Genomic DNA, 21,666 nt, shown 5'->3' with positions numbered 1-21,666 from the left:
AGCCCCTGACCTCCTGCACCCACGGGGCCTATCCTGCTGGCCATGGGGCCTGACAGTTCGTTGTAAGAGAGAAAGAGCTGCAAAGGAGACTGAACACACTGCCTCATGGGCCTCTTATGCTAAGTTGAGGGCCAACAGGGAAGAGGCAGAGCTCGAAGCCCTGGGATGAAAACATTAGGGATAACGGGCCCAAGAAACTTGCCCACCACAATCCCCTGACCTCTCTGGCTGGCACTGGAAGACGGCTGACTACCTGGTGACCAAGTAAGGGCTTCACCTGAGGCAGATACTCCTCAAGATCGCACGTTTCCTTCTCAATCCACCTTCGCCTCCCCCTCCTTTTCCCAGCATTGACCAGGCAGGGAGCACACTCCTTACCCAGGAGGAAATAACTCACCCACCGGAAGACGTGCGAGACCCACAGACACACAGGAACAGGAGTGTCAAGAACACGTGTGGGGCTGGATCTGAGGGTTTGCAACTTTGAGGGGAAAACTAACCAGACAGGAGACTGTATGGACATGAGAGCATCGCCATGTCTCAGGATTTGGCAAGCTGACAAGGACACCTGGCGCCAGCCCCATGTACTGCCAAGATGGCTCTGGGGGGCCTCGGAGGTCTGGAGGGCTCACCCCCAGGGCTGCAGCTCTTTTCTCGGCACAGCTGTGACACCATCACAAGCAATGATCAGATGCCCAAGAGCTTTTTTTTAAAATCATCTTTAATGTAGTTTTAATATTTTTTTGCCTCATTTACCAGATAAATCATCTAAATAAATAGATGCTATACAGTCTCTTACCAATATCAGTACAAAAATAAAACCACGCTCTGCATCTGCTCTAGCTCTCCCCGCACACACTCACTCTGAAACGGCGTGTGCTTGGAATTGACTCGCGCCCCCAGCCCCTCCCAAATACATTCATTTAGTCTGAACAAAGCTCGACGCTCATTCTGTGCAAAGGAAGCGTTCTTGTGCTGAGACCCGGAGGCCAGGCTGGCCAGTTATAAAGCAAAAGCGAAACCACCTGACAAGCCAAGCGCCCTCCCCCAGGGCAGGAGCCAGGGGGAAGCTGGTGGAGGGACCACCATCCTAAGAGCGGCGGTGATTCCCGAGTGGCCGCGCCACGGGCGGAGAATATGCCCCTCGCCCCACCCCACAGCAAAAGAAAAGTACCAACCGGTCTCTCTACATTCAAAACAGGTGGGGCTGGGGGAAGGAAAGGCAGGTGGTCCAACCTTTTCAACGCCCACCCCCAAGTGAGTACTGGCCTTCTCGGGTGGCAGTGGGGTGGGAGGTCGTGCCCACCTTGCCCCCTCTCACCCCAAGGCCCTCTGGGACGCTCAGGGCTGGAGGAGTCCTGCAAGGCCACTTCCAGCCCCTCACAGAGGTCACCGTCCTGGGTCCTGGGCAGGAAGGTCCTAACAGCCTGCAGCCCTTCCCCCAGGGAGCCTCCGCTCCCAGGTCCGGCCCTCCAGAGAGCAGGGCGCCCTGCGGGCTGTGAAGGGCTGAGAGAGAGGCTAGAAGTGCTCCTCTGTGGCAGCTGCCTCACCCCGCAAGAGAGGCCCCAGACCCGCAAACTACACAAACAGCTCTTCAAAGTGAGGCAGGAGAGGCCACGTGTCCCCTGGGGCTGCGGAGTGTGACTTCTCTTGGAAGCTGAAGCCAGCCGAGTCCCAAGCCAGGGCCCACAGCTTTCCGTCAGCGCGACACCCCTGCCCACCACCTTCCCCTCTGCCGGGAGCCCCTGATCTGGGACAGCTTCCCACTCAGGCTGCCCTTCCCCTCCCCAGGGTCCCGCAGCTGGGGAGGTTCCCCACTGCCCCTTCGTTCCCTGGTCCACCCCCAGACTCCCCTAGACACAACCCCCTAGCCTGGGGGTGAATCAAGTCATGGGGTGGGGGGGAGGAAGCCATCCCCCAATGGAAGCACTGAATTGACCCTGGACAACGAAGGATTAAGGAGGAAGGGGAGACAGACACTCAGGGATCTGGGATCTTGCCAGCAAGGCACCCCAAACAAAAAGGGGGTGCAGGCTGTCTTTGGTTTGGGAACTTGGGAAGAAGAGTCTGGGGGAAGAACTGCCCTAGTCGAGCCTCAGCAGGATTCTGCCCACTTCCTCAGGACACAGCAGAGCATGGAGACAGCCCCGGGGGAGGGACCTGAGTGCCTGGTCTGACAATGGGGAGAGGCGAGGGGGCCAGCCTTTCACTTGCTCCCCTGGGGCCCACCCCCAATCTGGCTTTTTCTCCCCTGCAGGACCAGGATAGGGGAGAAGTCACTCCTTACTGCCAGGGGAGCCACTAGTCCACAGGGCACGTCTGTGCAAACCAGAAACGGAGCGCCCCTCTTCTGGCAGACACAGGCCCCTGCCAGGGTGGGGGGCTCGTGCACAGCCTGACCCATCACCCACTACAGCCCGACCACAGGAAGACATGGCAGAGGTCCCGCCGCAGAGAAACAAGGTTAGTCCCAGCTGCAGCACTGAGGGTGGATGCGGGGGAGACCCAGAATGGAAGGAGGAAGGGTGTCAGGAGTCGAGGGCTGCCCTGAGAAGGTGGTGGGACGCTTCCTCCCTCCCTGACCACCCACGCCCATGTCTGGTTGGCTGAGTTGAAGGGGAGGGCAGAAAAAGAGGGGAGACAGAAGGGCTGGAAAGTCACCTGAGTCAGAGAGAACAGGAGCCCCGGGGGTGGGGGGACAGGGCACAAGTGCCTCAGAGCTCGCGCCGTTGCACAGCACACATGCACACGCTTGCACGCCCGTGGCTGCCCAGGTGACACCACAAGACTTCATCCGCACGCCTGGAGCGTCGGAGGCCATCCAGCTGCCCCCTGGCCGGAGCCTTGCCCTCCACTGACAGCTATCCACGCTGACTCGGATAGGTCCTGTCAGGCGAAGTGCTGTGCAAGGTGGGATGAGCGGGGCTGCCTACAGCAAGCTCTTCTGTGCTGTGAATCACTCCCCCCCCACCCCGCCCCGTCCACCCGGTCAGGAGGCTTGCAAGACCCGCTGCACACGTCTGCGGAGCGGCGCATGCAGTCATGAGGGCACGAGGGGCCGTGTGCACACACCTGCAGGGCTGGGTGTGCAAGTGAGCAGTTTGCACGGGCCAGGCGATGGAGCTGGGGCGGGTAGCTCTCAGCGGAAGGGGCTTAGCCGGCAGCTGCCCCCAGGGGAAAGGAGAGACCTTTCTGAAGGGGTGGGACGTGCCCAGCAATCTCAAACCCTTCCCAGCCCCTTAGCTCTGTGACCCAATCACTTCTGGTCAAAGCCAGCCTCCATATCCCCCCGCAAAGCTGGAGTGGAAAGTTAAAAATAAAGACCCCTCCCCAAACACACACACACAAAAAGGCAAAGGGGAAACCAACCAGAAAGGCTGGGGTGGGCTGCTTAAGGGGAGGGTTCAGGCCTTCCCATCCTCCTTTAGTCCTGGGGACCAGCTGCTGTCTCTCTAGAGAAGAATGGTGATGGAGGTGTCCGGGGGAGGCTGGTCCTGTCCCCATCCTACCCTGGAGATGGTACCCCAAGTGACAGAGCAGTGCCAGGCCTCCCCAGGCCCAGCCCTGACACAGACCCAAGGCCGCCCTGTAAACGTCCGCACAGAGAAAGGGGCGGGGCGGTGGGAGAGTGCTGGGATCTTCCCCCCTTCTCCTCGTCAATGTTTCTTTAAATAAAATAATTACCCACCCCAACCCCTCCCCATTTCTGGAAGTCCCCACCCCAAGCCCAAAAGAAAACAGTTGAAGAAGAGTAAAAATGGTGATTCAGAACTTCCCGCTGCGGTCTCGGAAGAAGCCCTCAGCTGCCTGGGCCTCGCGGAAGGTGACGGTGATGGAGTTGGCGGTGATATCGGTCACTGTCACTTCACTTGAGGGGAGCGTGGGTGTCCAGGAGGGGGGCCCCTCGGCCAGATCTGCGTCTGCTGCAGCCACGGGACAAAGACACACAGACAGATGGGGGACAGCGTTGGCAACAAGGTGGGGAAGGTGGGCGTGGGTGGCAGCTTGTCGACCACCTCCCACCCCACCCCCAACACCTGATCTTCTTCTGAGTCTCCAGCCAGGTCAGGGCCTAGTTCAAGGCTGGACACACAGGAAGACGTCACTACATGTACCTTCCCTGGCTGGACACGAACTCAGCCCGAGTGGGACCACGGAAAGAGCTCTGGGCTTGGTGCCAGGGTCCCTGCAGGCTATGTGGCCTCAGGAGCGCCCAGGCCCTCTCTGGGCACTGGACCAGCTGGACCTGAGGACTCGAGGGACCCTTCCAGCTCTGAGGGTCCCTGGGTCTGAGCCTCGGGGCTGGGCCGCCTTACCCTCCTCTTCAGGGGGCTGCTCAGCAGGCTCCCACTCGTTGGCCGCCTGCAGGACGTCCGGGGCCGCTGACTCCTGCAGGAAGAGCTCCCGTCGATGGCTGTGACTCTCCAGGTTGGGCCCGCGGGGCGGGAACTTCTTGCGTGAGAGCCGCAGGTACTTGTGGGCCTTGCGGGGCTTGCGGAGCGGGAAGGGCAGGGTGGGCACCAAGGGGCCCTTGTCCACCAGCTCGGGTGCCCCCGCCTTGACCACCCCCTCGGGGCTCCCGCTGCCGAGTGGGCGCGTCAGGGAGAAGCAGAGCTTCTCCTTGCCCTTGGCCTTGTGGGAGCTCCGCAGGTCCATGCTGTACAGCCGCTGCGGGGGCAAGCCAGGGCACGGCGGATCAGCCCTGCCCTCCCACCCACTGCCGCGCCTTTGCTCGTGCTGGCCCTCCCGCCCGGGGTCCTCTTCCCCGTGTTTCAGGGCTCAGAGCCAGCCGGCATCCCGCCCCTCACCCCAGCCCAGAGCGCTCCCCCTGACCAGCCCCAGCCCCGGGACCTGGCCCAGCTAGCCAAGAGGCCTCACAGTGCGGCCTCGCCTCCCAGGGCCCTGTAAGTGGCTCAGGGACGGGGCCTCAGGGCACGTTCCTTTGGTCCATGGCGGAGGCACACAAGCGGTACAAGGTGAAAACTGACCAACAAAAAACACACCTGCATTTATGAGGCAGATAAATTAAGGAGTTATTCTTCATTACAGGGAAGGACTCTTTGCTTCTAAAGGACCCCCAAAAGCTGAAACGGCCAGCTCGCTAGGGAAATGGTGTGAGGCACGGGGCTCTGAAGCTTCCTGGGAAAAGTTAACCAGGGGTACACATGGCACCGGGGTGCACCACGTCACCCAGCCACAGGAAGGTCTGCCAGCAGCCTGCAGACACCCCTCCATTCCCCCTGGACTCTCCTGGGCTCTGAGCCGCAGGGGGGCCCTGGCTGGGTCCGGACGTCTGTTGCCCCACCTCCTTCTTGCTTAAATGGGCTGGAGGGCACATTCTTCTGCCATTCAAAGACTGAAGTTTTATAATTTGTGCATTTGTCTTACTGGCTTTTGGGGGAAATTTATACAAACCCAAGAAAGATCCTTGGTGCTAAGATGTTGGGGGGGCCTGGATCACTCTGGGACAGTAGCTTCTCCTGCTACCTGTCACCAGAGGCCAAGAGTTCCCAGGAAGAGAGTGAGGCCAGCAGATAGGAACTGTAGGTCAAACATCTCCAGTTGGGGGCAGAGATCACATGTGCAAGTTCCATTCCTCAGTCCCACCAGCTAAGCCCCATCACTCAGCATGGGGTTCAGGTTGTCATGGTGATGGGAGGAGAGCTGAACTGGGAGGAGACTGTGAAGATACTGCAGTGCTAAGAGGGCTTATCCCATATGCAGCTTTATCAAAACCCACCCCTTCAGCCTGGCTCATACACCATCACAGGCCTCGTAACTCTCATACAGTTCTGTCCTTCTCTACCTCACCATGAGAGAATTACAGCTACTAACTAACGGGTCCAGGAGCACCAGGACTCAGATCTGGGTTTTAATCCAGCTGTGTGACTCTCGATGGAATGGACAGGAGGTTGGACATGGCTCACACTGCACGTGGACCAAGAAGCCTTATTTTTTGGCTTCAAATTCCCGGGTGGGCCTTATTAAATTAAGGACAGCAGGTATTCTTATCATCCCGATTTTACAGATGAGAAAACTCAAGCTCAGAGATTTGCCTCAAATCACATAACTACATCATTTCAGACTCCATCCTCTTTTCAGTGCAAACCAGTGAAAGTAGCAAAGTGTCCCCAAGACCTGGGTAACACGGGCTGCCAGTCTTGTGGCAGAGGGCTTCTTCTCACTCAAAATGACACATTTCTAGGGAATTCTCTGGTGGCACAGTGGTTAAGAATCCGCCTGCCAATGCAGGAGACATGGGTTTGAGCCCTGGTCTGGGAAGATCCCACATGCCGCGGAGCAACTAAGCCTGTGCACCACAACTACTGATCCTGTGCTCTAGAGACCCCAAGCCACAGCTACTGAGCCCATGCGCTGCAACTACTGAAGCCCGCGCGCCTAGAGCCCGTGCTCCGCAACAAGAGAAGCCACCGCGATGAGAAGCCCGCGCACCGCCACGAAGAGTAGCCCCCACTCGCCGCAACTAGAGAAAGCCTGCGTGCAGCAACCAACACCCAACGCAGCTAAAAAAATAATAATAATAAAAAATAAATTAAAAAAAGTTTTAAAAATAATTTAAAAAATGATACATTTCTAGACCATTCCAAGGCTGTGGTTCCAGAATTCTATGAATCTCCTTTGCTTGGATTCTAAAATTCCAGACGCCCCTGTTCCCTCTTCTAAAGTTTATGCTTCTAAGATTCTCAAATACTACAATTTTGTATTTTGGGGACTTGGAGCATCAAGATTCTAAGCTTTCAGAATTCTAGGATCCCGTAAGCCATACACCCACCCTCCCTCCCTCCACAGTACCTTCCACCCACGGTGTCTTCCAGGGGCACCAGCCCCACATTCTGACTTTTCCCAACTCCTCCCATTGAAACTTACCCACTAAGTGCCCCGCCCCACCCCACAGTGTCCTGGGTGGAGCCGAGGAGGGTTAGTGGTTCCGCAGAACTACCCAGTGCAAATGCACGGATGGGCAGGGGCTGGTGGGAGGAGCAAGGGGGCCCTGTGGGCGGGCACCAGAGCTGGTGGGGTTACCTGCAGCAGAAGCCGCTTGGGTTTCGGACCTCTCTTCCTATACCCCGATGCTCGGTCTCTCTCCTCCCTGGGGTGCAAAGCAGATGGCAGAACAAAAGGAAACACTGTTGACATTTAAGGGAAAGTAAGGCATCCGCTCCACCCAGCTCTCTGCTGTCTATGGGGGAGGGGGACACCCTCCACAGGCCACCCCCCAATCCTGGGGTAGGGCTCCTCACTTTAGACCATAACAATGGGGTCGTGTGTTCAACTCCCAGGGCTGCATCTTCCCACCTGACTAAAGGTGAGGGCACAGCGACTGGTCCCAATTGCTAGAGGTGGGACTCGGGGGACATCTCCAAAAATATGTGGGTCTTCACGGCCCCAGGGTCATGCCAGACCTCTTCTCTATATGCACTGGGAACAGCCCCCAAAACAATGTAGTTCCAGTTTCCACGCTTAGGAGACGTCTACAGAAACCTGTTAATTAAATTTGCCTTGAATGCCCCAGGGGGACTGATGAGAATGGCCACGAGTCCTTTCGCAAGCGAAGTTCTGCCCAGAACTGCCCCCCAGTCTGGCATCTCCACGAACCTGGTGGGGAGGACAGGCCCCCATTCGTCTGTATCATCTGGTTGGGGAAGGGGAGAAAAACTAGCCTGCATTCAGTCCCCAGTAGATGCCAGACTCTCTGCCGGATGCCTTCCTCCCATCACAAACACACAAGGCACAACCTGAGGACGCAGACAGAGCCACACACAACACACCAGACAACACCCCAGAGACGCCAACAATGTGCTGGAAGTGATGGGACAATTCAAAGTAGTTTCATTCTGTTTCACTTCATTCCACACATGCCGTCTGTGGCCTTGGTCCAGTCTCTCAGTCTGAGCCAAGCTAAGCCAGTGCATCCGTGGAGGCTGTTTCCACTGTTGGTCCCTCCTCGAGGCAGTGGCTGCCACCCCCTTCCAGACATCAGACTCCAGGGACGCTGGGGGGAGGGCTCTCCCTCCCTCCCCACGGAGTCAGCTTCGGCAGGTCTGCCGTGGGGCCCTAGAACCAGCATTCGAGAGAAGCACCCAGGGCGTGGGATACCCACACCAAGCCAGGCCTCCCAAGCCCTGGAGGGTGCGAACCTTAACTCAGAGCCCGGTGCTGGGCGCCAGGACACCCTGTTCCAGGCTCAGCGCTACCTGACCCACAGGAGACCTTGGCTGGTCACTTTCCCTCTCTGGCCCTCAGTTTTCTAGTCTGGAGAAAGAGCTTCCCTTCTCAGCTGGTCCCCGGGGCCCCTGGGAGGAGCGAGAGAGGTGCCCGGCATTTCTCAAAATGGGGGGTAGAAAGACTAAAATAATAAAGAGGAAGAGAGAGGGAAGAAAAACAAAAAAGAGGAAGAGAAGGAGGAAGTAGAGAGAGGAAAAAGGAAAGGGCCTTGAGGGAGAAGAATAATATGTCTTTATTATATTTGTATAAGTGTCATTTATTATTATTTTTATGTCCTGCGCACTTTGTACAAGGCACTGCTCCCAAGGCTTTAACCCTCACGGCCACCCTGTGAGGGAGGCACGTTTTCTATCCTCATTTTATAGCTAAAGCACAGAGAGGTTAAGCCATTTGCCCGATGCCACAATTCTGACAACTTCTGCCACTAGTGAAGATGCTGAGCTCTGGGCTCCAGGCCTGGCGGGATCAGGCCTGGGGGCCCAGTCAGGGCCAGGGGGGCAGGCCTGCAGCCCAGGCCACATGACCTGGCTTCCCATCTGTAGCACCCCCGCTCCTGCCCTGCAACCGTGGGAGTGGGGGGGCGGGGGTGTGCAGGGAGCTTCCATTCTGTCCAGTCCTTACCTACCCAGGGCCCATCAGTGTCCAGGGCTGTGGGGATCGTGGTCCCACAAGCCCTCAGTGCCCCACTGGCCCCTCCTGGGATGCAGGGACTCCCCATTAGAGCCCCCTGGCCCGACTCCTTCTGAGTCTCTTGAAAACCCTGCAAAGCAGGTGTTAAAATGGTCGTCACCCCGCTTCCATCTCCTTCTCACCAAGACCCAGAGAGAAAGAGGAAGTCAAATCACACGGTGGGTCTGTAGAAATCCCCAAGCTCCTCATTTGTTCCTTAACTACGGACTTTTCTGACTCATTGAAAGCAACATCCGAATCCTCTACCAGGACTCACGGGGCCCTCCCTGAGCTGCACGCCCACCCCTTCAGCTGCCCCTGCCCCTGCCCCTCCCCCAGACGCCCCACCCCTGCCCAGCTCACACCACTCCAGCTGGCCACTCTCGAAGCCGCGCTTGCCTCCATGCAGTTCCTCAGCCCATCTCTGCATCACTTTCTGGGGTGCTCTTCACCTGGATGGCCTTCTCTAAAATACCTACTGGGGTCCTTCCCTCACTTAGCTCAGGTCTCTGGTCAAATGCCGCCACCTGACCACCCCCTGAAAGCAGCGGCCCCGGCCTGACCCTGTCTGTGCAGCAGGCAGCGCGTCGGCATCTATACGTTTACGGGGGTACTTTTCACTGCACGTCTCCACACTGGAATGTAAGCCCCACGAGGGCAGGGATGTTTGTTGGTTTTGTTCCTTGCTGTGCCCCAGTCCCTGGAACAGTGCCTGGCACACAGTAGGACCTCAATAAAGATTTGTTGAACAAATGAAAGAATGAACTAGCTGACCCCTAATTACCATCAGGAAGACATTTGCCCGTGTGTGCCCACACCTAATGGCTTGCGGAGTGCTTTCACAAGCCTTTCCTCCCCATGAGAGCCCGTGAGGTCGGCACTGTTCTCCCCATTTCACAGACAGAGAAGCTGAGAGAGGAAAAAGGTCCTGTGCAGCACCTCACAGCTGGTGAGTGGAAGAGCCAGGATTTGATCCAGGCCTCTGACACCTGCCCAATGCTCTCCTTACCACAATCCAGGACATTCCACAGGGCTCTCTCAGTGTCACAACCCTTTTGCATCAAGGCCCCACCAGCACTCGGGAACCAGAAAGAAGCTGTGGGACAGGAACACTGTGATTTTTAAAGGAAAGAGCAGTGGGAACGTTTCCTTTGAATCAGCAGCGGGAGACCTCCTGTGGGAAAAGCGGTCAGCAGGGGGCGAGGAGGGGCAGAGGAACGGCATCGCTGGGACTCAGGAGCCCCACCCAGGTTAAGTCCTACTTGGGCTGCCTCCCAGCTGCGAGGACCCTGGGCAAGCCCCTTAGCTCTTCAGAGCCTCGGTCTCCTCATCTGTCAGATGAGACCCTCATCCCTGTCTCAGGCAGTTGCTAAAAGGAACCAAATAAAAATGATTTTATAAAACGGTCCCGCACTGTACAGGGTCGATGGGTTGGGGAGAGGCAGAAAGACTGGGCAGCCTGCCGGCAGGGAGGCCAATAACGCTGGGGCTCATGCAGCAGAAGGGAATGGCTAGGTTATGCTCAAAAGGCCCTCCCACCAGGAGAAACAACATTTTTGGCAGAAGCTCCCCGCTAAGGTGTGCCGTCATGGCCCATGGGACGAGCTGCCAATCACTAAGCAACCCTTGGAAGAGCACTTGCAGCAGAGCACTGGCAGAGGCGGCAGTCTGAGACCTGGGGGCAGCTTTGCCCACGGCCTCCCAGCTAGGAGGTAGCCAAGCAGGAGGGACCGGAACCCAGCTGTCCTGGCTCCAAAGCCACACTTCCTCCCCTGGCCTTTCTTGAGAGCTTCATCAAACATGGTAGAGGATCTGTAGGGGGGAACCTCCCTCTGGCCCATCACTGGGCATGATTAATACCGCTGCCCCTCGCACGCATGGCATCTCTACGCCCATTTTCACCTTCTTCACGGCAATTGAAAGCCCTGCCTTCTGGGGAAATCGGGGCAGGTGCTGTTGGGGGTGGCCTACAACAGCAGAGAGACAGAGGCCTGGGGTTGTTAGCGGAGTGGCTGACATCACCCACAGCCGGAAAGGGACAGGGCTCTCAGCTGCCCTGGGACCTGGTGCCCGGCACCTTCCCCCAGCTGCGGACGAGACCCGGCAGTCCCTGCCAGAATCCTGCCCCCAGTGACCACTGTTCGGAGCCAAGCCAGCAGCAGCTGCCCGTGAAACCTCAGCGCCTGCCTTCCACCCAGCCCCCTGGCAGGCTGAGCCCCTTACTTCTCCTCATAGGCCATGACCAGGCGGGGGTCCAGGATGTGCTCCTCCGGTTCCCACGTGCTGTACCTGGGGAGAGAGACAAGGGGTCAGAGCTGACCTGCCCCCTACCCCACCACCCCCCATTCAGAGGCCGCAGCTGCTCCACCAGGCCCACTTGCCTGCAGGACTTTGCCCCTTCCTGATCCAGTATTAACTGTCACCTAATCCCATGAACTGTCCCTGGCTACCAGGGTAGGTCGGAGGCCTCCTGGGGGCTTGCATGACACCGGAACTCCCCTCATTCTGAGCGCTGATCACACCACCCTATAAGTGATCGCGTCCAACTCCGGACTAGATCCCCATGTTCACTTCAGGTGAAGAGGGCAGGCCCCATATGTCCCCGGATTCCCTTCCTATGAGAGTCAAGAGCATGTGGTGAAGAGCTGCGGCTCTGGAGCCAGACTGCCTGGGTTCAAACCCCAGCTCTGCCCTGGCTAGCTGTACAACTTTAAACAATTTATTCAGTGTCTCTATGCTGATTTCCCCATCTGTAAAGGTCTCTTGTGCTGATTAAACATGTTCACGTATCTAAGTGTTTCGAGCAGCGCCTGGTGCGCAGGAGGTGCTCTGTGCTTATTACTGTCACCATCCTGGCCCCCCTGATGCCCCAGCCCCAGTGGGCCCTCTGCCCAGGCTGAGCTGCTCCCTCCCCCTCCTTGGAACACATCTGCACCATCAAGGCCAGGTCTGAAGTTCCCTTCTCAGGTGGGGCCTGGCACACGGCAGGAACTTGGTAAATGTTCAGTGACTGAATGGTACAGTGTCCTACAGCAGGCCCCTAGGTCTTTCCACGAGGGACCTTCCACCACTCTCAGGCCAGACAGCATTCCCTGCTGGGACAGAACTGGGCATTTCCAGAGTTCAGCCATCCTCCTTCCACCCGCACGATTATTTACTTTTACTTATTTATCTGCCTTTAAATTAGCTCACTTGGGAATTCCCTAGTGGTGCAGTGGTTAAGAATCTGCCTGCTAATGCAGGGGACACGGGTTCGAGCCCTGGTCCGGGAAGATCCCACATGCTGCTGAGCAACTAAGCCCGTGCGCCACAACTATTGGACCTGCGCTCTAGAGCCCGCAAGGCACAACTACTGAGCCCGAGTGCCACAACTACTGAAGCCCGCGTGCCTAGAGCCCATGCTCCGCAACAAGAGAAGCCACCGCAATGAGAAGCCCGCGCACCGCAACGAAGAGCAGCCCCTGCTCGCCACAACTAGAGAAAGCCCGCGCGCGGCAACGAAGACCCAATGCAGCCAAAAATAAATAAATAAATAAATTTATGTATTAAAAAAATTAGCTTGCTTTTTAAAAACATTTTATTTTAAAAGCAAACTCTTTATGACTTCCATAAGTGGAAAAACCAGGATGACTCATCATAAACAGATGCTAATACATTAAAAAATTTTAATATAAAAACATATATATGGGGATTCCCTGGTGGCGCAGTGGTTAAGAATCCGTCTGCCAATGCAGGGGACACGGGTTCGAGCCCTGGTCTGGGAAGATCCCGCATGCGGCGGAGCAACTAAGCCCATGCGCCACAACTACTGAGCCTGAGCTCTTGAGCCGCAACTACTGAGCCCACGTGCCACAACTACTGAAGCCTGCGTGCCTAGAGCCTGCGCTCTGCAACAAGAGAAGCCAACACAATGAGAAGCCCATGCACCGCAACGAAGAGTAGCCCCCGCTTGCTGCAACTAGAGAAAGTCCGCGCCCAGCAACAAAAACCCAACGCAGCCAAAAATAAATAAATTTATAAAAAAAAAAGAAAGGAAATCATTAAAAAACAATCCAAGTCCTGATAACTGTTTAAAAAATATATATATATATGTATGGGTGTATATATATGCATGCATACAAATACACATTAATCATAAAAACACATATATATGTAGATGTATGTACCTGGGTGTATATAAACAAAACCAAAGCAAGGGACTGTGATTCTGGCCAAGACTGCACCCAGGACTGCGGGATAAGGAGGGAGGTGAGGGAATTTCCTGGTGGTCCAGTGGTTAGGACGCCAAGTTTTCACTGCCAAGGGCCTGGGTTCAATTCCTGGCTGGGGAACTAAGATCCCACAAGCCACGTGGCACAGCCAAAAAATAAACAAATAAAAGAGGGAGGTGAGTAGGTATTAGGGAGGTATTGCGAGGCAGAGAGAGGCCAGGCAGAGCCCCTGCCCCTGCTGCCTTCTACCAGCCAAGTTTAAACCTTCATCTTCAACCATCCTGGTTACTGTGAAACCTAAAAGTAGTCCAATCAATATTTAAACAACAAGCTGCCCAAGGACAGAACCCTTCTTTCCTTTCTTTCACTGACACTTCTGCACACTTACTTCGTGTCGGGCCCCGTGGACTCAGCAGTGAAGGTCCATGCCCAGAGTGCCACACGCCCAGCCTGAGCAGGCACCATCACAGCTCCTTTCCTTTGCACGTGCTGTGCTCTCCTCCTGGAGGGCCCCCTTCCTCCAGTGAACTCCTCATCCTTTAAGAATCAGGTCCTTGTAGCTTTTCCTGACATCCTCTCCTAGCTGTCCTACTCCCAGCAGAATGAACCCTCCCCTCAGCTGCTCTCCAGGGCCCTATTATTGCACTGGGCACCTGCCATCCTTATTGGTGAATCATCCTTATTGGCGAATCAAGCTGGTGTCCTGGCTGGCAGGTTGTAATGCCTCGCCAGAGTGCCCAGCCCAGCCCCCAGCCCCCAGCCCCCAGGTGTTCTGGGAATGGCTGCAGAAGCCACTGAAGAGTTTTGCTCACCCTGGAGAAATGCTGAAAGTGAAACTGAGATTTTTTTTTATAGTTTGGGTAAAGCCCAAACTGAAAGCAACCAGAAGCTGGCAGAGACTTCAAACCTTCCTCCCCTCCTCCAAACAAAGGTTGAATTTCCTCGACTGTAACTAGTAAGAAGAGAGGGGGAATTTTGTGTTCCTCCAGTGTCCTCTGCCTCGCCCTCCCTTTTTCTCTAGCTGTGGATGTTTCTCTTCAGTGCTCTAGTCCTCTCTGCCCTGCCCACTTCCCCACTGCCCTGCCCACTTTTTGTTGATGTAGCTACTCTGTGGTTCCTGGCAAGTCCCTAACCTTCTCTGTAGTTCAGTTTCCTCATCTGAAGAATCACCACCACCACCACCATAACAGCAAGGTGCCAGAGCAGACTACTGCAAGGATGCATCCATTCCTTGTAACACCCTTATGAGGTAGGTTACAGATGTTACAAATGAAGAAACTGGGGCAGAGAGGTTAAGCATCTTGCCAAGATCACCGAGCCAGGAAGTGGCCAATCTGTGGTCAGAACTCAGTTGAATCTTGGCCACCCTCTCCCTTTGGATCTCACATGTCGAGGTAAATGGCCCCTCACCGGGCTGTAACGTCCATAGGAGACGGGCACAGTCTGATTGGCCACGTCTTCAGTGTCTGACCCGGGGCTTGGCACACAGCGGGTGCACAGAAAGGGAGAGACTTGGCAGCTGGAGGCCTGGCCCCGTTCGGTGCTGCGGAAAGGCGGGCGGGGCGTTGCACAGGCGCCTCACCCTCTCGGACACCCCGGCCCTCCTAAACAGGAGGCCATCAGCGGCCCTCCGCAGTGTGGGAAGCCAGAGACCATAGCGAGGGCAAACACGCTTTGCGAACAGCCGGGCACAGGCAAGACAGGAGCGCGCAGCCGGCGAGGCCCGCGGCCTGAGACTTCGGGGTCTAGGTCTCCGGGCCGCCGGCTGGGCGGGAACCAAGCGTGGCGGACAGAAGGCTCTATCCACATCGCAGCGCCGTGCGCCCCGCCCCCCTGAGCCGGGCAGCCGCGCGTGCACACGCACGCACGCAGCGCGGGAGCGTGCGCGCCAGATTACCCGGCCTACTGATGGGGGGCGGGGCGGGGGCGGGGGCGGGGACTGCGCGCACCGGCTCCGAGGTAAACACGACCACGTGACCGCCGCCCCGCCGCCCCCGCCCCCCCCCCCCGGCCACCGGAGCCGGGGTAAACAGGCTCTCGGCCGCCCCTCCTGGGCCCCGCCGCGTAGGCTCCCGCCGTGCCGGGGGCGGGGCGCCCTGCAGAGCCAGGCCCGCCCCAGCCCCCGACTCCGATTTAGATTCGCCCAAATAAGAAGCAGCGCAGCGGACTCCCGAAGGCGGCGGTGAGCAAGTGACTCCGCTGCTCGGGCCTCCGTTTTCTCATTCGTGAAGCGGACCTACCAATAGTCCCTGTCTTTTAGGGGTGATGTGACGATTAGATGTGTTAAGCCACATAAAGCACTTAGAGCAGTGTGGTACATAATAAAAGCAAACAAGCATTTATTAAATCAATATCAAAAGCCTGGAGAGCGCAAACACACACCTGCCAGGGCCAAACCGAGGACTCTGTGCTGCCACTACTCAACCTGGCCTTGGAGGAGAAAGAAGAGCCTCTCCGCGTCTGGCACTGTTACGAACCCTTTCTTGTCTCAGGCAGCCTTCCACAGGGCTCCATGAGGCTAGGGCCTCATTTTACAGGTGGGGAAATGGAGGTGCCCATAATTCAAATCGTCCCACCTTTATGACCTGGGGCAAGGACGCCTCTGCTGAGGGTTTCTGTCTCCCCATCTGTACAATGGGTTGCCGTTAGGCAATTACAGGGGCCAATGCCTGATCTTAATAGGGGCTTACTGATAGGCAGCTTGGTTATTGCGGTACCCTGATACACTGACAATATCACTACTGAAGCTCTATGGAGGCGGTCCTCCCCGCAAATGGCGTAGCATTCACAAGTGGGTAAGAACGGAGGGAAGGAAAGCGTTTCCAAAGAGGAGCGGCAGGGTCCTGGGCAGGCTGAGATGAGAGTGGGGTATGTGAGCATCTCTGTGGTGCTGACAGCATGTAGCTGATTATTTAACATCCTCTGCCCTGTGCCCCCAGCCCCTCCCTGTGCCATTTGCTGTTCCTTCCAGAACAAGCAAGATAGCTCCTCTACCCCATCTGCTGGGGAGGAAGGGCAGTCATTTGTCTGCTGTTGGGGAGAGAAAAGAGGCAAAGAACCCAAAGGTTTAACAGGGGCCTGGCACAGAGTGAGTGTCCGTTTAAATCATGGCTTCTGTTATTAACATGAGCCTCCCTGCCCAGGGGGCGGAGGGTGCTGGGGAGCAGGAGAATCTGACTCCCCTCCCACCCAGGCTATCACTGCCCTGCCCTAGCCAAGGCTCCCAGGCCTGCAGCGGGCAGCCTGCCCAGCTACCTACTCCCCATCCACTTTCTCAGCCTCTTCCTCAAGCAAAGCCCCCTGAGGAGGAGAGACTGAAGACCAAGTGGGTTACAAAGGAGCCCTGGTTCTCCTGATTCTCCCTGCGACTGAACCTGTTTTCCCCCAAGTGAAGCGGGGTGGCACAGTGGATGACATAAAGTGGGCACCATGCTGCACCGGGTTGGTAGTTATATTACTGTATATAACTCCCCTCTCTGGGCCTCAGTTTCCCCATTTGAAAAATGAGAGGACTGATCTCAATGATTGCTAAGGCTACTTTGGGCTCCTGTGAGGAGCAGACGCCCCCAGACCCCTCTCCCGGCTGAGTGGAGACCTAGAAGCCTGAGCTGTGTAACTTACTATTAATAGCAAACGTTCACTAAGTGCTTGGTCTGGGCTAAGCATGCATCAGGTACCCTATATCCATCATCTAATCCTCACAACACTGTTGTGCTGGAGGATTTATTCCAATTTGGAGATGGAAGCAGAGGTCCTGCCATGTTGGGGACTTGCTAAAGGGCTCCCAGCTGTCTGGCTGTGAGCCAGGCCAAGAACCCAGGATCAAAGTATAGGGGAGCCAGAAATGCCCCAGGTCATCTGGCCAAACAGGGCTTCCAGAACTCCCTTGGAGCGGGGAGTGTCACAAAAAGCAGTCATGAGGGCCCATCTGGTGGTCTCAGCATGTTAGGAAACAAGTGGGCCCCAGGTTCGGGGGCACAGGCCAGGAGAACCATGGAGGGACTGCTCTTGGAATGCCAGGTCCTTCCCCTGACTGAAGCTCTGATGGGCAGACGTATTCATTCAGGATTAATAAAAGTGGGGGAAGGAAGTTTAAATAGATAAAAACCTCTGTTTAGAGAAGGGAGTCTACAGAGCAGGAAAACTAGCCAACGGTGCCTTGAAGGCCAACAGGCTGGTGTCCCGCTGGGACGCAATGCCTTCTGGCGCGGAAGCTAAGAGGGGAGCGAGTACCCAGGGAGTATGCCCACCTTGAACATGTTCCTTTTCTAGCTTTCCACCTCCTCTTACCAGCCCCTTCACCCAGACCAGAAGCCCACCTTCATCTGCCCAGTGGAGGGGGGGATTATCCTTCAGTCCCAGGGGTTTGGGAAGGGGCAGCAGGAATGGATGAATGCATTATCTGGTTAACCAGCCACCAACCCTAATCATCACGATGCCTGCAGCCATCCTGAACACACCCCCAGGCCTTTCACCCCACAAAGTGAAGGAGCCTGTGAGAAGAGAGCAGGGCCTGGACTACTGAACCCATTTTGCAGAGAGAGAAGCTGAGGCAGCATGGCCTGTCTTCCTCTCTGCTGTTTCTCACCACCGCGTGTCCAAGACACTCCCAGGACCCAAATACCAGGTCAGCCCCCAACGCCAGCACAGCAGAAAGCCCCTGGCACAGACAGCAGGGGCTCTGGACAGAGGGGGATTCCAGGAGTCAGTCTCTAGGAGGCAGGGCTGGGAGGTGGGGCACCCACAGACCAATGGGGAGGCCCCACGACCTGCTCCTTCCCTCCCCTCCCCCAACAACTCCCTGCTGGGAGGTGATTGGTTGGTGAGAAGGTTCCTGATTGGGCCTCAGCGGAGAGGTGGGGCAACTGCGAGAGGTCCTAGACCCAGCTCCCTGGCCCCGCAACTGGGAGATGGAGGAGGCACAGAAGAGATACCTGAAGATGGAGAGGCCCAGTTCAACTCTCAACTCTGCCTCCACTTGCTGTGTGACCTAAGCCAAGCTGCTTACCTTCTCTGAGCCTGTCTCCTCATCTTTAGAGATCAGGACCACAGCTGCCTCACAAGGCTGTACAGGAGCCTGCTCTGTAGACTGGAGAGTGCTGGCCAAAGGCGGGCTCTGTCCCTAGCTATATGGCACTGAGGACTCGTGCCCCACTGGCTAGACTTGTCTTGCCCAACCACACAAACCCCCACCCGGCACTGTACTTGCTGCAGCTTGAGTGCCCCTCCACCTTGCAGGCAGCCATCTCTGAAGCCAAGATGATGGGCCTTCACCTCCTAGGTGCCGGGAAAGGCCAGAAGCAGGGGAGCAGAGGGTCCCACCAGAAGGTGGAGTGCAACACTGAATGGGGCCCATGAGAAGCTGGGGCCCACCTTCACCCTCATGTGCTCCAAGCCCCTCAGCTGGCAGAGGGGAAACTGAGGCCCAGAGAAGAGGATGATTAATCAAGGTCTGCTGGCCAATTACTAGAGCAGCTGGAGTGAAAAGTGAGGCAGGAGAAAGGGTAAAAGGTGGATGGAAGGATGTACAGGTAGGCAGACAGAAACACACAAAGAAGCCTTACTTTGGGGGCCATCCTTTCCACTTCACCAGATATTCGACTTTACCCTGGGAAGAAAGAGAGAAGAAGTAGACACGGTGAGATACACAGATGCCCCTACGACCACTTGCACGACAGTAAGGCCCAATCCCCTCTGCAGACAGAAGTCCCCCAACACATACAAACTGTCAGGGACGCCCCCCACAAGATCCCCATCAACCAGAGATCCTCATCAACCAGAGATCCTCAAACTGACCCCCCTAGACGGTCCTCCCTACTAGAACACAGGAGTGCACTGGGCCCCAGACACCTCTGGGGCTCCTGTGGCAGAAGCTTGGAGCCCATGTCACGTGTGGGGAAACAGACCGTGTGGGGATGTGCGTGGCCAAAGATCCAGCGTCCAGTGTTCCGGTGCTAACACCGTAATTCTCCTTCCTTTTTCGACTAGAAGACTCTCCAAGTCCTAGAATACTCCTCCCTGGCATGTCCCACATGGCTCTAGCCCCATCAGCCCCCTCCCTGTGAGAGGCTGCCTCTGGGCCAGAGGTGACAGGCTAGTGACTCCAAGACTCAACTCACTCTCAAGTCAAAAGAACCTGGCAGGACCCCGGAGAAGGCTGACAAAGTCTCCACCTTGAGAAAGGGTGATCGCCCCTCCAGTAGTTGGAAAACAGAGGCAGGTTCCTCCCTTCCTCAAAGGTGACAGGGGCCTTTAAAAGTTCCCAGTCCAACCCCATCTGATGGGTGATACCCTTCCACACTGGAACTTGAAGACCAAGATATGTCACCTCCTCAATGAGGCCTGCCCTGGCCACCCTTCCCAACACCCTCCCTCCCGCCTTCCAGTAGTTCTCTTTCTGTGTGGCACACGGCCCCCTTGGAAAGCATCTATATTTATTTCCTCTTTCACGGTGTGTCTCTGCTGCCAAAATGGCAGCTCCACGAGGGAAGGAGCTCCCTCCCCGGGGCTTAGAATGGTGCCTGGTGCACAGAGATACTCAATAGATACATTTTGAATGAATGGCGAAAGGAATGATGCTTCTCACTCTCTGGCACTATCCCTCAGGCCCCATGTAGAAGGGAGTAATTACTGTACCTGCTGAGGCTACACTGCATGGAAAACATTGAGCTTTGAGGAACAAATTCAAATCGAGGAAACCCTGAGGGAAGGGAGCAGGAGGGGCAGCCCCAACTTGAAGACAGAGCTCAACCCCATTGGAGTTGGGGAAGAAAAGGTCATGGCCCACCTTGACTGTCACCCTTAGATGTCACCCAAGATGCCGGGACTGAGTTTTCTCTCTTGAAAGATGAGCTGGCAAACAGCCAACTGGAGCTCCTGCTCTACACCCATCTCTAATTTGCTGTGTGACCTTGACCAGGTCACTTCCCCAGCCAGGGCCTCAGTTTGTGCCTTCGTCAAATGGGAGGAGGTGAACTCTAAGACCCCTCCCAGCCCTGCCGCTAGAGCCTCTCATGGGGCTGCAGGGAGGAGATAAGGGAAAAGGATAGTGGTGAGTGCCGGGACAGGAACTTTCCCCAAAGCCTTCCATCTCCAACCTCCAGTCTGGGGCCAGACCACTTTGCAGACGTGTGCACAGGAAATGTGCACGGCCAAAGTCCAGGCCCGAGGCGCGGGGACCAAACCTAGCAGAACAGACGCCTCCTTAAATTGCAGGGTGTATGTTTTGGAGGCGAAGGCAAAGGGGGAGGAGCTTTGAGGATGCCCCAGCGCCGTAGGCGGCTCCACTGAGCCGGCCGGGCGGGGCTGGGAGGTGGGGAGGGGAAGACAGAGGGGTGTGCACTGGAAGTGGGGGAGAGACGTGGAGGTGGGGGTGTGGAGGGGATCGAAGTCCAGCAGTTAGACTTAAGAGGCGGGAGGACGCTTTTCCAAAGCTCCGCCTCCAACTTCAAAGGACTTGGCACCGAGAGTCCAGAGTCTTGAGTTCGAGACCCAGCTCCGACGCGAACACACTAGGCAAGCCGTTTCTTCAACTCGGGCCTCAGTCTCCCCATATTTAGAATGAGGGGAGGATGAGAAAGGATGCCGTTCAGGATCCATACAGTCCGATCCTAACCTCTAGCTCTGGCGGACTTAGCTGCCCCCAGCATCCTGGGGCGACAACTTTTATTCTACTCTTTCTACAAGGTGGTGGGGGAAACTGAGGCACGGGCTGGGGATACGAGTCCGGCAGCGCGGGGCTGCCTGCCCACCCACCCCACCCCCGCTCCACTTTCTCCCTCGCCTCCAGCGCGGAGGGGACAGTGCTGGGGACAGGAGGGGACTCCACAGGGGTCCTGGGAGCCGCCCCCGGGCAGCCTCACCTTCCGCACGCGCTTCTTCCGGATGCTCTCTACGGCGAACACCTGCTCGCCGATGGCTGACAGCTCCATGCGGGGCGGCGGGCGAGCGGGCCCGGGGCCGGGCCGGGCCGGGCCGGGGGCGGAGCTGCGGGGCCGCGGCTGCGGCGCGCGATGCTCGGGCCGGCGGGGTCCCAGTCACCCTCGCCCGGGCGCGCACGCGCACGCGCACGCGCGCACACCCCCTTGCGCTCCCTCACGCCGCCGACGTTCCATTTTTGAACCTGCGCAACGTTTTCCTCGGCGCGCGCGAGCCGGCGAGCGAGCGCGCGGGGCGGGGGCGGAGCGGGGGCTCGGCTCTTGCCGGGCAGGTCACGCCCCTCCTTCATCGGCTCCGCCCCCTCTTGGTCCCGCCCCCTCTGGAGCTCCGCCCCGCCTGGGCCGTCAGTGGCGCGCGGCTCTCGGGATCCGCTAGCACGCGGGACTTATTTGGCGCCGGCGCCGGTCGGCGCGGGGGTGGGACGAGATCTTAATACACAGACGTGTTTCCTAAAGTCCTCCCGGTGACTCTGAGGGGCCGGAAACGACATGGCCCCGGTTGGGCAGATGAGAACATGGGCAGAGCGGGGAGGCCATTTGCCTCACCTCCCACAAAGGATAGACGGGGTCGCGGCGCGGACCCTTGGGCGGCAGGAGGGCGG

General features: G+C 57.1%; 1 protein-coding gene and 1 pseudogene across 3 annotated transcripts; both read right to left on the bottom strand.

Annotated features, from left to right (window-relative positions):
- LOC101332479 (activating signal cointegrator 1 complex subunit 2 pseudogene) overlaps positions 1-11,146 on the bottom strand; it is a 44,403-nt pseudogene extending 33,257 nt beyond the window's left edge.
- Positions 704-21,268, bottom strand: CBX7 (chromobox 7). 3 transcript variants are annotated; one of them, XM_019943603.3, is made up of 6 exons: positions 20,990-21,268; positions 18,692-18,735; positions 11,140-11,205; positions 7,045-7,111; positions 4,317-4,668; positions 704-3,920 (listed from the first exon to the last, which is right to left on the bottom strand). In XM_019943603.3, exons 1-6 carry the CDS (start codon positions 21,056-21,058, stop codon positions 3,766-3,768), a joined length of 753 nt encoding a protein of 250 aa, XP_019799162.1. In that variant the 5' UTR covers positions 21,059-21,268; the 3' UTR covers positions 704-3,765. The 3 variants fall into 3 exon arrangements, with proteins under 3 accessions (XP_019799162.1, XP_019799171.1, XP_004322909.1); XM_019943612.3 differs by having other exon boundaries at positions 704-3,923; positions 4,317-4,389; positions 20,990-21,266; XM_004322861.4 differs by having other exon boundaries at positions 704-3,923; positions 20,990-21,263.
- Positions 21,269-21,666: the final 398 nt, after the last annotated feature.

The sequence above is a fragment of the Tursiops truncatus genome, chromosome 11, assembly GCF_011762595.2.
Source record: "Tursiops truncatus isolate mTurTru1 chromosome 11, mTurTru1.mat.Y, whole genome shotgun sequence".
NCBI lineage: Eukaryota > Metazoa > Chordata > Mammalia > Artiodactyla > Delphinidae > Tursiops > Tursiops truncatus.
Note: the sequence above shows the minus strand (reverse complement) of the source record. Positions and strands in the feature narration are given on the sequence as shown.

Bases quoted from the DNA above. Each gene is read 5' to 3' on its own strand.
- CBX7 (XM_004322861.4), bottom strand. From the start codon at position 21,058: ATGGAGCTGTCAGCCATCGGCGAGCAGGTGTTCGCCGTAGAGAGCATC. The intron at 4,669-7,044 runs GTAACCCCACCA...TTGCCCCCGCAG, and splicing joins CCAAGCGGCTTCTGCTGCAG to CGGCTGTACAGCATGGACCT. The intron at 3,924-4,316 runs GTAAGGCGGCCC...CCGTGGCTGCAG, and splicing joins GCAGCCCCCTGAAGAGGAGG to CAGACGCAGATCTGGCCGAG.